The sequence below is a fragment of the Citrus clementina genome, unplaced genomic scaffold (genome assembly GCF_000493195.1).
Source record: "Citrus clementina cultivar Clemenules unplaced genomic scaffold, Citrus_clementina_v1.0 scaffold_9, whole genome shotgun sequence".
NCBI lineage: Eukaryota > Viridiplantae > Streptophyta > Magnoliopsida > Sapindales > Rutaceae > Citrus > Citrus x clementina.
In genome coordinates this window covers 25,313,422-25,327,286 of record NW_006261964.1, presented here as the reverse complement: position 1 = coordinate 25,327,286, position 13,865 = coordinate 25,313,422, and the positions used below count along the sequence as shown (strand labels likewise).

Sequence of the window (13,865 nt, the reverse complement as noted above, 5' to 3'; positions counted from 1 at the left end):
CGTTATTATAGAAACAGAGAAACCCTAGTTTTGAACGCTCTCGTACAACTATACTGAATTAAAGTTCAATGATGAAGCATTTTTTTTTTCTAATGAACCTCAAAGCAAGAGGAAATAAAATTAAAGAACAAAAGTGATATTACATCCCAAGATAGGACATCAAAGCCTTGCCCCAACAACCCATAGAAAAATAAACTAGCACATAACTAAAACATATATTTGGGATAACTCATTCGATCATGAAAAAGAAGACATAAGAAATGTAGAGATGTGAGACCAACAAAATCAGCAATCTTATAAGAGAAACAGCGTTTCGTAGATAATATTTTACGATGATAGTTAAACTAAAGAGAACATAATTACTAAGGAGGGTCGTAATGATAATTCTAAAAGTAATGATGGGGTCACAATTGCACCAAATAGTATTTTTATATTAATACTATAAAATAAACCCAAGAAACGAAAAAAAGTTAAATAGTAAAACCAATTAATATGTATTTAGCAATTGATTTATAGTTAACACTAACCTTGCCTACTTTATCTAAAATAAGAATATTATCATAATTCATTATTTTTAAATGAACAAAAATTAGTATAGATTTTTAAAAATGGGATATCAGTGGAGCCTCCTCTTTGTTTTTGTTAATATGAACTAAATCAATGGATCAAATTAAATACGTACTTTTACTTTTAATAATAAAAACTAAAGGTAGTGGCCCTGCAACATATTATTAAATATTTTTTCCATTCTCTTTTCTTGTATTTTCTCACCACAATTAACATGATTTTTTATTCTCTCTACCTTTCATATACTTTAAAAAAACACTCCTTACAAGTTATTAATTTTTTATTGAAGTACAAATATCATTAGCACACAAAAACATTTAAGAAGAAGAAATATTAATTATAATAAATACTCCCAGAACTAAATTTGTTCTTCTAATCTATTCCTTTTTTCCAATACAATTCTTTGTCCCAAAAGTTTAAAAAGAAATATGTCAAGGAACTAAATAGAAACTAAAATGAAAAGCTCCAATGAACTGCATCAATTTTTTTCCTTATTAAACCTGAAAAATAAAAATCACAGAGCAAAAATAAAAATGCATTAAAGAAGTAGAGTAGAAAAAAAATTAATAAAAATATCTTTCAATTTTGTTTGTTAATCTTACTTTGTTTTTGTTCTTTCCCTTTATTCTTATTATTCTCAGAATGAGATTGATGAACATGAACATGGATCAGCAAGAGGCAGATATCTCGAAAGAAGAATAATGAACATGGATATGGAGCGACAGATGATGATGATAAGAAGAAAGATGAACATGGACATGGATCGGCAGATGATGATGATGAGAAGAATGATGAACATGGCCATGGATCAGCCGATGACGAGGAGGAACTTGAATACGATTCCATTGCGGAGGAACTTGAATAGAAGGCGACCACCGATAATAAGGAGGAACTTGAACTCGAATGTGATTCCATTAGGGTTTAGTTTCTGTCCCAGCGATGAAGAGATGCTGACTATTTACTTGAAGAACAAACTTTTAAACAGGCCTTTGTCTCTCAACGCTAATGCGATTAACTCCCTCAATATCTACATGTACGGTCCTCATGATTTATCAGTTATATTTAAACGACCGGGGCAGACAACTATGTACTTCTTCACATATCCGAGGTTGTACGAAATAGGATCGAGTGCTCATAACCAAAACGCAGGTATTAATTGATTTTGGAAGGTTACCCCAGGATCATCAGAAAAGATTTATGGATCCAAATCAAAAACTCTACTCGGCTACAAGAAGACACTTGTCTTTTATCAAGGCAAATTACATCAAGTTAATTCAAGAAAGACTAGTTGGATCATAGAGGAATATAAGATTGGACTAAACATCATTCAATCTGAATCTGATGATCCTATCTAGGTTGGTTGGGTTATATGCAAGGTTATAACAAAGAGAAAGACCGAAGGTGATATAGAAGCCTACAGTTTATTCAAGACACAGTCTCATCCAATGAGCAGACAACTCTTCCCAAGTTATTACAGTAAGTGAGCCTTCCTTCTCGTCTAACTAAGTTAAGATACTGGCAAGAGCTAGAAAGAAAAATGCGCAATTTAGCCAAAGAGATTGTCTTGTGTGTCTCCAAAAGAGTTTAAGTAGGGATGGCAAAAATCCCCATGGGGACGGGTATCCTCGGGGATTTTCCCCATTCGGAGAGGGTATGGGGATAATTTCATACCCAATTTCTTATTCGGGGAATGGACGGGAAAATTTTTTTACCCAATTTCTTATTCGGGGAGGGGACATGGATGAGGTGGAATCCCCTACCCATTTCCCCATTTTAATTTTTAATTTAATTTTAATTTTTTAAAATTACTCGTAAATAAATTATAAAATTATAAATATTGGTAAAAACAAAAAATATCAAAATATTTATATTATTAAACTTTAGGCTCTAATTAACTAATTAAAGTCTTAAATTTTTATTTAGGAAATTAAAAAGACCGAGTATATTCTATTAGCCCAAATTTTTTTAATTTTAATATTCTTTAAATATTTTAAACTTAAATCTATTTTTTATTTATTTTTAGATGTTATAATTGCCCACAGTGAATCATAATTTTAATATCTAATCTAATCTAATCTAATATTTGCTCTTGATTTACTCCGATTTAACTATTGTGTTGTAAAGGGAATAGTCCACATTTATAAAGTGTCCACGCCACCATTGAAAAAGTTAATTTTGAATATAAATTTGATTTTATTTGTAACAGTTTTGTATTAACCTATTAATTTGTTCATGATAGTTTGTAAAAAAAGTTTGTATCACTTGCATGCTGCGTTACTTACTAATTTAATGTATGTGACTTTTGTAATGAATATTAATATAAGATATATTTCGAACTTTACTTTTATTTGAATTTTTTATTTTAATATGATTAACTTAAAATAAAAAAAAAAGATGTATTAGTTATTCGGGGATCGGGAATCCCATGTTATTATTCGGGGAGGGATTGAGGATTCTCTCAAATAATGCTGATGGGGACGGGGACATATGCAAATATCGGGGATGGGTACGGGGAGATTGGTCCCCTCCCCTCCCCTCCCCATCGCCATCCCTAAGTTTAAGGATTTCTTTTCTTTTCTTTTCTTTTTAACATCCTAAGTAGGCTTCTTGAGGCAAATCAACAAAGGAATTGTGTGTTTTCAGTCCATGATTTTGTGAATTTATTGATAACAATTTTAGTTGGCTTTTCGTATAAATAGTTATTTTTTTATTTATTAATGAATGCTGAGAGAGAATATTACAATCCCAACTATATAGAGAATCTAACTACCCCATAAATCCTCTAAAATAGACTTTCTAATCGAATTTGAAAAAATAAATAAATAAAGCGGTTAATTAATTACTTAATTAAATAAATAAAGTGTTTCACATCCAATGGATGGGCGACGCTTAGAATCGATATCTAGGGAGATTATATACTGGCTTGAATCAATATATATCTAGGATATTATATACTAGGTTTGAAATTTTATTAATTTCAAACTTTATAAAAATTTGCTCTTTTTTTTTTAACTTAAGGGGATAATATGCTTTGGTTATTGGTGAATGCTTCAACATTATATTCCAAAAATATTTCTATTAAATATATTTATTTTTTAAACTATAAAACTTGATTTTTTTATTCGTTTCAAATTATGAGAACATAAATGCTAATTAATTAATCATTGTTTAAAATGTTTTTTATTTATAAAACAAAGATATTCAGATATTAAACAAAAAATACAAACATGTTATTTAAACTTCAGTCAAATTTAAATTTATTTCATGGTTTTGATTGTGGAACTCGCCTTAGTAATTACCATTATTACCAAACAACTCACCAATAAATAGAGAGTAACATATGCATTATCTCAAGTTTTTGGATCGAACTAATCCGTTGACACAAATTATGTATTGAAGAGACCAACGATGATAAAAGTTTAGTTTCCTCTAATATTTAAAAATTGAATTGAATATCATAAAAACAATAGGAGCAACAGAAAATATAAATAAATTTCGACTTCAAATGATACATTTCAAGCGAGTTTCATATTTTAGGATAGTAAAAAATAAAATTTGGATGAGAGATATCATCAGACGTGAATTTTGTGTTGGGTGATAAAATTAATAAAACATTTGGGTCTCACAATTTTTTTTTTTTGGTATCGTTAAATAAAAATAATAAAGTTTTCTTAACGTATATTTGTTATAACTTACCATCTAACTAAAATATGTAAAAATAAATAATATGGGAGGTGCATCAGACAAGCCAATTTGTGATAATTGAGTTATAAATTACAATAACTTGTCAAGACCCAAAATATATAATAATATTAGGATCTTCCTATCTTGTATGCATGTAAGATATATCCCTCTCACATGAATAATACGGGAACTTCACACATATATTATTCATGTGAGAGAAATATATTTTACGTGCGTGCATGTAAAATGCGGATTGCCGTAACATTAATAACAGTTGCACGTGCGTCATATAAATCATATTCTACCCAGCTCCGCGAAAGACAGAAAAGTTGACCCTCTAATGCTTCAAGTCGCCGCAGAACCCTTGCCGTCCCCATCACCGTCCCCTCATATCCCAAACCATAAAATCCCACAAAACCCTCTAAACCAATCTAGCTTTGAACTAACTTACAGAGAAATTTGCACCCTCCTCCTCTCTCTAACCTACGCAAGGAACCTCACTAAGGGCCTTCAACTCCATGCCCACATCATCAAATCAGGCCTCCAAACCATCCCTCTCGTCTCTCACCACCTCATCAACTTCTACTCCAAAACTCAACGACCCTTGTTTGCCCGCCAAGTCTTCGATGAAGCCACGTTAAAATCAGCCACAACTTGGAGCTCCGTCATTTCCTCTTTTGCCCAGAATGAGCTTCCTTGTCTTGCCTTAGAGTACTTTCGTCGAATGATTGGTGAGCGCCGTTTTCCTGATGATCATATATTCCCCAGCGCGACTAAGTCTTGCGCGATTTTGGGAGACTTTAGTGCTGGCGCAAGTATACATTGTCTTGTGGTGAAAATTGGGTATGATTTTGATGTGTTTGTAAATAGTTCTTTGCTTGATATGTATGCGAAATGCGGTCAGCTAAAGACTGCGAGGAAAGTTTTTGATGAAATGCCTGAGAGAAATGTGGTTTCTTGGACTGGGATGATTTATGGGTATGCTCAGTCGGGTGAAACTGGGGAGGCTTTGAGCCTGTTTAAGCAAGCTTTGTATGAAAACTTAGATGTGAACGATTTTACTTTCTCAAGTGTTTTAAATGTTTGTGGTAACACGACAGTACTTGAATTAGGGAAGCAAATACATGGGTTGTGTGTGAAAACAAGCTTTGACTCATCAAGCTTTGTAGGCAGTTCTCTGATTTCATTGTATTCTAAGTGCGGAGTAATTGAACCGGCTTATCAGGTTTTTGAGGAAGTGCGCGTTAGGAATCTTGGAATGTGGAATGCAATGCTGATTGCCTGCGCCCAGCACTCGCATATGAACAAAGTGTTTGATTTGTTCAAAGAAATGGAAAGGTTTGGGCTGAAACCGAATTTCATTTCATTTTTGTGTGTGCTGTATGCTTGTAGTCATGCAGGGTTAGTTGAAAAAGGAAAATATTATTTTGAGCTAATGAATAAGTATGGAGTTGATCCAGCAGCTCATCATTTTGCTTCTTTGGTGGACTTGCTAGGTCGAGCGGGGAAATTGCAGGAAGCAATTTCAGTTATTGAGAAAATGCCCATTGCACCTACAGAATCTGTTTGGGGAGCCTTGTTGACAGGTTGCCGAATTCATGGAAACACTGAATTGGCAGCCTATGCTGCAGATAGGGTCTTTGAGTTGGGCATCGTGAGCCCAGGCATGAATGTTTTGTTATCTAATGCTTATGCTGCTGCTGGAAGGTGGGAAGATGCAGCCAAAGCTAGGAAGATGCTTAGGGACCAAGGGGTAAAGAAGGAAACAGGTTTGAGTTGGGTCGAGGAGGGAAATAGAGTTCATACTTTTGTTGCAGGAGATAGGTGCCATGTAAGAACCAGAGAGATTTATCAGAAGTTAGAAGAGTTAGGGGAAGAAATGGAGAAAGCTGGTTATGTTCCTGATACAAGTTTTGTGTTGAGAGAGGTTGATGGCGATGAGAAGAATCAAACAATTAGGTATCATAGTGAGAGACTGGCCATTGCTTTTGGGATGATTACCTTCCCACCTGATAGGCCAATAAGGATTATGAAGAACTTGCGAGTCTGCGGTGATTGTCACACTGCAATTAAGTTTATGTCCAAATGTTCTGGAAGAGTGATAATTGTCAGAGATAACAACCGTTTCCATCGGTTTGAGGATGGCAAATGTTCATGTGGTGACTATTGGTGATTATATTGTAGGAAATTTATGTATTCTGACCAAACTGTTTCATACACTACAAGTAAAACTGAAAAGGAAAAATATATATATATTTGTTGCTTCTGGAAGACAACTTGTAAAGTGTATTATGCTGAATACAAATTATTGTAAATGGTATAAACTGGAGTTGCATTATATGTCAATCATTCTATTAAGCATAATTTAAAGGAACCATCAACCTGTTAAATATCGTTTGTCATGTAGCACTTGATTTCTGAAACCATCATACCCAAGGTTAAAAGAATTCCCAAAAAAATTAGGGATAATGGATGATATTAGCCATAGTTTAAAGATTGTGGGACAATTGATGGGACATATACTAGTTATGGTGCCTACTTCAATAGCAAAAACCTTATATTAGAAGAAAAGAGATTCTTATGTGAAATGTGATGGCTGCATGTGATTTTAATAAGTAGTTTATATGCATGGACTGAATGAGAAGGCTATGCACATGATACGCACATATTTTTGGAGGCCTTTCGGAGAGATAATTTGTACTTTCCTCATCCACCAATTGGTTAGTTATAATTTAATGATAGTTATTGATTTATACTACATCCGTATATAATTTTGATTAAGTTATTTGTTTAATTATATAGTTATCTATTGTACAAGTATTAGCGAGTATCATCATAAATATGAATGGTATCATCTTTCAAATTTTCAACGTGGAAATCAATCAAAAAGAAAAAAGAAATATTTAATTATATGCTCATTCTTCTTTTAGATGTATACGTGGAGGGCTGTTCGTATTTGAAAAGATACATGGAAAATTTTACACCAAATGGTTAGTTTCTCTTTTAGTAAGCAAGTGAAATTGGGATCGTTTTAATGGTTGTTCTCAATTTTGTAAGAAAACATGCAGATAAGGATCAAGATTTCAACCTTTGAATATGATGAGGACTTGCTTCGACCAAGTAAAAGTGAGGTTCAAAGGGATGAGAACAATGAAGGACAACAAAGTACAAGTTCATTGAACTTCATTCAATGTATGAGAAGAAATTTGAAAATTGAAAAATGGTTGAATTAATTTTTCTTTTTAATTGATAATTTGGGTGTATTTTGTTAACCGAACATTCTGATGGTTCAAAAGAGTTTATGGTTGCCTGAACGTTGAGAATGAATAAATATAAACGTAAATAATACAACTCGCTGAAAACAGGCAAAGTCTGATGTAGTTATCTCCATATCTGTTGTCTATGTTTTGTATTGATAGCTAAAAAAATATCCTCGTTGCAGATTGTTATATTAATCACCTCTGCAGTGCTCAGCACTAAGATTATCATTTTTGCAAACTCATGTTGAATCTGGTAAGCGCCTCAGAGACTGTTCGGAATTGTCATGACTCATGGTGGGTCGATGCATGTCAACCTGCTTCCATATGACCATGAAACCGATGCTCTTGCTGATACAAATTTTCTAACTATTATTATTATTTTAGGTTTGTCTTGATTCTTTGTTTTTTATTTTATTTTATGTGACATCTGTGACAGGTGGTATCTGTATTCAGATAATTCTTCGCCTTTAACTTTAAGTGAATGAGTACTTCGATATCTGGGCTAGCAACAACTAAGGGAGGTCTCATGCAGAAAGGTTGGTTTAATGAAAAATTCGTTCTTTTCAGATATGGAGAAATGCATGAATCGATTATTTCTCGATTAACCAAATTTCGTAGTTTGAATTTTTTCTTCCTTTTTTTGTGAATTTATGTCCTTATGTTTTCATAATTTCTGGGCAACCATTGCTTGTGATTCTCTTGTCGGACCTTCTGCTTTATATACTGTCATTGTTTGCTAGCTGAAGCTTGCTTTCTGGATCCAAAGCATTTCACATTGTGATTCTAAGATGCTATAAAACACATTCACTGTTTTAAATATCTCTATCAAGGCCCTTATATATGCATTCCATTTGCTGCTTTTGGAAAACCTCCTTCTATTCTTGGCCATAAACGCTGTTCTGTACCTGTGGAAGATCATGGGCAAGATGCCTCTTTTTGCATTATTCAAGAACACGGGGTACTCAGTGCTGCAAATTTAACTCTTTTTGCATTTTTCTCTTTTTCCTTTCTCCCTCACTTTTTTTCGTGTTTTGTGATTATGTGAAATGAGGATCTCTATGGTGAATAATTAATAAGAATTCACTAACTAATGATTCGCCCATAATGGGGTGACCAGGAATATCTTCAGGAAGGATGAAATAGGCCTTGAAATAGCGCAGATCGCACTTCCTGCAACATTGGCTTTAGCAGCAGACCCAATAGCTTCTCTGGTTGACACAGCATTCATTGGCCAGATAGGTTTGTGTTTGCTATACCCACCTAGTTTCCTGAAACATTATACTTCATATTTGATCTTAATTCAAATACGTGACTAATTTTGGATATGTAACACTGAATGTTTTTTTCCTTTCTGACTGATGATGTTATTACCACTGCATCTATATTACTCTGTGGTAATGTCAACATGAAGAATTAAATGAACACGGAAAGTGTCAAAGACGATTACAAAATAAGAACTTTATTCCCTCTAATTATAGTGTTGAACTAGCTGCTTATAAGTTAAGATGCATGTCAAAGTACTAAAATCATCATAAAATTTTGGTTCTGTTGCTTCCAAGGTAATTTAATGACTGTATCACATCGAGAAACAATGAAGTTTAATATGTTATTTAAGTTTCTTTTTGCTGTATACATAATAGTGTGAGATTTGACATAATTTATTTTTTAAGCAATCAAGTAAAAGCTGTGAAGTGGCATAAAAATAACAAGATTTGTTTTCTTTCTAATTTCTTAAAATACTGATTAAAGATTGCATTTAATAGATGAACAAACAATGCCCTTCTCCTACAAAGCAGTCATTATCAGTTGTTCATTTTCGTTTGTACCTCTTCATTAGTTGGTAGACATGAATACCATGAGCATTTAGTTAATTATGAAATTTTTCATTAGTTATCAAAAATTGAGCTCATACTGAGCCAGTAGATTATGTAATATTTGGTTTCTTTTTAACTTTTCATGCATAAAGGACCTGTGGAGCTTGCTGCTGTGGGAGTTTCCATAGCTATTTTTAATCAAGTATCCAGGATCACAATATTCCCACTTGTTAGTGTTACGACGTCTTTAGTTGCTGAGGAAGATACCATCAAGAGATTGAGAGTAGAAGCACATGAAGAAGAAAAACTTGAAAAGGGTTTTGCTACCAGTGAGGAAACGGAAGAACTGATATCAGAAGTTGGTATGCTTTCCCTTTTCTTTTGCTCAACACTTAATGAAGGGCAACCAAAATTGTGTAGATTGCCTTTTGTTTAAAAGTCCAATGAGTTTCAAATTCCTTTTCTAAATTCCAAACGATTTTGTATTTATCTGCCCCATTTGAACATGTTTTCCCTTCTGTTTGATTTTGGTAACTAGAGTGCAAGACAATGGCCTTAAATAATATTTCGGCAAAGGTGGAAGCTGGACATGAGAGAAAACATATTCCATCTGCTTCTTCAGCTCTGGTTATTGGTAGTGTGCTTGGACTCATCCAAGCATTTTTCGTCATTGCGTATGCTAAACCCATCTTAAATTACATGGGTGTAAACTCTGTAAGTAATTCTTGCTGTAGTTAATGCTAAACTCATTTGACATTTTGGGATGTGTTCTATTAGCTAGCTAGTAACCTGAGGCCTCAGATGTACAAGAGTAGCTTTCTAGCTTATCTTTCTGATAAAGTTGATCTGATGATCTTGGCTTTATATGTTCTCTCTAATTACTAATATAGAATAAATAACGGTAGTATGGGACTTCTGTGTCATGTAGGATTCTCCTATGATAAAGCCGGCGCAACAATACTTGACACTACGATCACTTGGTGCTCCTGCTGTTCTTCTCTCTTTGGCCTTGCAAGGAATCTTTCGAGGCTTTAAGGATACCAAAACTCCATTTTATGCTACCAGTAAGAAGGAAATTCTCTCCCCAGTCACTTTTGTTGTCCGTTTAATTAAGTTTCTCTTAGGTTTTTGTTCAGTTGTTAGACATTCAGTTATTCATGATTATGCATTTGAACATCCCAAAGAAAGGAATTGCTTCATCAAGCTCTATCATACTGTCGTATTTTCAGTGTTTTGAAAAGGGTTTATGCATTGCATTTGGACAATGTTTCCAAGGATTGGTTTTCTGAATTTCACATATCTTCTTTGAAGGGGATGCGTTTTTATTCAGATTTTCGGAGAAATAGAGCAATCATTTTTCCACATGGGATTTCCAAGTGAAATCTGATCAAGGAAGACACACTATTAGTTTAGGGTCAAATTGACCATTAAATAGGAATTTGAAGAGAGATGATTTTGTTCTAATATTGTCATTTGCTTGCTCTCTGGTTCTCTTCTTCTATCAAGTTAAAATGATTATCCTATACTCCACACAAAAATATCCACAGTTCCAATTTCAAATTTCAAATTTCTGTGTTTAACATCTTTTTGAACATCATATGGTAACCATTACATGTTACAATCATTATATATGTAATTATTTAACTAAAATATGTGTACTTCTTTGTTTCTTTCATCCTTTTGATGACCAGAATAAGGCACTAATATTAGTCTTTTCCTTCTACTGCAACTTTGTATGCTAATTTGTTCTAATATATAATTCAATTTATCTTTGGTTTTGATGTAGTTTTGGGAGATCTAGCAAATTTGATTTTAGATCCTATATTCATATTTTTATTCAACTGGGGTGTCAGTGGCGCAGCCATCGCCCATGTTATTTCCCAGTAAGTTCTATCTTTCTGCTAACAATATGTCATTTGTTCATTTCTTACTTCTCAGCAAGTCACCTAGTGTGTGTTTCGACAGGTATTTGATTTCCCTGATACTCTTGTGGAAATTGATCGAAGAAGTTGATCTGTTACCTCCAAGTTCCAAAGATTTAAAATTTGGCCAGTTTCTTAAAAATGGTGAGGGTTAAAATTGTTCTTTTGTAATTCTGAATGATGAAATACTTATAGCTATTCTCAGAATGATCAATGGATACTTCATTAAGGATATAGTTTACCGTTTCCATTTATGCTTCTTGTATAATTGCAACTTCAAAACTCATAAAGGACGAGCTATCTTTATTAAGTGGAGATGTCTAGCAATGTCATATTCTGGTCAAGTTCAAATTCAACCTAAAATATATTCGTAATAGTTATTCTTTGCTTGCATAATTTCCAACTATCAAATTATATACGTATTTTTTTTTTTTTAAGAAAAGGCAGTTTATATCAACTGTAAACTTTTACCCTGTAGCTTTTGCTCTTGCAGTCGGCCATATGAGTTCTGTGTGGCCATTTTTATTACTAATATTCTACCATGTCGATTGATCAATGTAAACTTGACCTCAATGAATGCACGGATTGGTGTTTTAATTTATCTTATCCTTTTCCTTTTGCATCTACTCTTCAATTTTTCACAACAGACCTAAGACACAAATCAACTGGACATTATTATCATACCAACTTTTGTAACTATATTTTGCGTGATTTACTTCAGGATTTCTACTAATGGTGAGGGTAATAGCTGTGACATTCTGTGTGACCCTAGCAGCATCATTGGCTGCAAGGCAAGGATCAACATCAATGGCTGCATTCCAGGTCTGCCTGCAGATTTGGCTGGCAACCTCTTTACTTGCGGACGGGCTTGCTGTTGCTGCACAAGTAAGAATGATTTTCCCTAGTGAATGCAACTACAATGAAAGTAATCTGCACTATCACCATCCAAATGCTTTTGTTTCAAGGCAGTGTTAAAATTAGAATGAATCAACAGACAGTTGTTCCAAGGTTACCCTATAATGCTATCCTCTCAGCTTATGTTATTTCCATTTCATCATCTCTTGTTCGGTTGTTCCAATCAAAATTTTTGGCAGTGTCTGAGTTTAACATTCGAACTACATGGTGGATTCCAAATAAATTCAACTTTTTTTTTCTTTTTTTTTTTCCTTTTCTTTCAGACAATCCTTGCAAGTGCATTTGTGAAGAAGGATTATGATAAGGCCACAACCATTGCATCTCGTGTACTGCAGGTATGTAAATATTTTGACACATCATTACCCTTTTTTGGGTCTTCTACTTTTTCTCTGTTTTCATCATTTCTAAATTGCTTGTGATTCTATACACAGCTGAGTGTGGTTCTGGGACTAGTACTCACAGTCAATCTTCTAGTTGGTTTACCGTTCTCTTCCAGATTATTTACAAAGGACTTAAAAGTTCTGCAACTTATAGGCGTGGGCATACCGGTGCTCTTCTCTAACTTTCCCCAAACTACACATACTATGTTTTACCATAAATGCAGAGTTTATATCATTTCGGAACTAAATTGTCCATTTTGCTGATTAGTTTATTGCAGTAACTCAACCTATTAATGCATTAGCCTTTGTCTTTGATGGCATCAACTTTGGAGCATCAGATTTTGCATATTCTGCCTACTCAATGGTAAGTCTACTTAGCCTTATCTACCTTAAGTAACAAGTTCCCCAGAAATTCGGTGCTTAGGAGAGTTTTATTTTCGTTTCCTTCATGTACATAATGATCATTACAAGTCTCAATGATAAATCATCTCTTCTTTTTGTTTAACTTTTTCTTCATTTCCAGGTCTCGGTGGCAGTAGTGAGCATCCTGTGCTTGTTTATACTGTCCTCAAGTCACGGTTATGTTGGTATCTGGGTTGCTTTATCTATGTACATGAGTTTGCGAGCAATTGCTGGGTTTTTGAGGTAATACTACTAGTTTAGACCTTAACATCCCTTTCCTTTCTCCTAGATTAAAAAGCTCGCAACACTTGCGTAAACGCTCAAACAACCAATTTTCCTTTTTTCCACTTAATATGGAGAATTAAGAACTCATTTTAACACTAGAAACATCTACTACATCTGCAGGATAGGGTCCGGATCGGGACCTTGGAGCTTTCTCAAAGCCTGATTGCTACCAGGAAATGTTTATCTATCTGTTATATCTTTCTAATAACAATGTTATTCACATTCATGTCTTACAAAAGAAAAGCCTCACTGGGTTAAGCTGAAAAACTTGAAAAAGAAGTTGGAAGGATTCATTTGTGTATTCAGTTCTGCTTATTCGAAACTATACAAGTAACAATGTATAAAGCTCATAGTCATTTTTATTTTACACCGTTGCATAGAATCATGCATGTTAGAGAGAAAGCAAGTAAACCATCACATAGGTATAGCATTTCATGACACTGTAAAAGAAACAAGAATTGGCCATTTTTTTATGCCATGCAATTCATAGCAATGATGTGAATAAACCTTTGATGGCATCCTCTTGCGCTGAAAAATGGAGATTTTACTCTTTAAAGATATCTTTTTTTAATATTATAGCACAATTATATTAATGATAGAATGAAAACTCTATTAGGATCTGTCTTGATAGATAGT

The 13,865-nt window shown here is 33.8% G+C and overlaps 2 protein-coding genes across 3 annotated transcripts; both read left to right on the top strand.

Moving 5' to 3' along the window:
* Nucleotides 1-4,568: 4,568 nt before the first annotated feature.
* On the top strand, nucleotides 4,569-6,525 carry LOC18032796 (putative pentatricopeptide repeat-containing protein At5g52630). The gene has a single exon (XM_006421375.2). The coding sequence runs from the start codon at nucleotides 4,592-4,594 to the stop codon at nucleotides 6,422-6,424; it is 1,833 nt and encodes a 610-aa protein (XP_006421438.2). The 5' UTR covers nucleotides 4,569-4,591; the 3' UTR covers nucleotides 6,425-6,525.
* Nucleotides 6,526-8,067: 1,542 nt separating this feature from the next.
* Nucleotides 8,068-13,596, top strand: LOC18031637 (protein DETOXIFICATION 42). Of its 2 annotated transcripts, XM_024179975.1 has the most exons (13): nucleotides 8,068-8,469; nucleotides 8,629-8,750; nucleotides 9,478-9,687; nucleotides 9,864-10,039; nucleotides 10,254-10,389; nucleotides 11,112-11,208; nucleotides 11,291-11,391; nucleotides 11,969-12,132; nucleotides 12,426-12,497; nucleotides 12,594-12,710; nucleotides 12,811-12,906; nucleotides 13,066-13,187; nucleotides 13,350-13,596. In XM_024179975.1, exons 1-13 carry the CDS (start codon nucleotides 8,429-8,431, stop codon nucleotides 13,390-13,392), a joined length of 1,497 nt encoding a protein of 498 aa, XP_024035743.1. In that variant the 5' UTR covers nucleotides 8,068-8,428; the 3' UTR covers nucleotides 13,393-13,596. The 2 variants fall into 2 exon arrangements, with proteins under 2 accessions (XP_024035743.1, XP_024035744.1); XM_024179976.1 differs by lacking the exons at nucleotides 13,066-13,187; nucleotides 13,350-13,596 and having other exon boundaries at nucleotides 12,821-12,908.
* The last annotated feature ends 269 nt before the right edge of the window (nucleotides 13,597-13,865 follow it).

Bases quoted from the DNA above. Each gene is read 5' to 3' on its own strand.
- LOC18032796 (XM_006421375.2), top strand. From the start codon at position 4,592: ATGCTTCAAGTCGCCGCAGAACCCTTGCCGTCCCCATCACCGTCCCCT.
- LOC18031637 (XM_024179975.1), top strand. From the start codon at position 8,429: ATGGGCAAGATGCCTCTTTTTGCATTATTCAAGAACACGGG. The intron at 8,751-9,477 runs GTTTGTGTTTGC...TCATGCATAAAG, and splicing joins AGCATTCATTGGCCAGATAG to GACCTGTGGAGCTTGCTGCT. The intron at 11,392-11,968 runs GTGAGGGTTAAA...GATTTACTTCAG, and splicing joins TGGCCAGTTTCTTAAAAATG to GATTTCTACTAATGGTGAGG.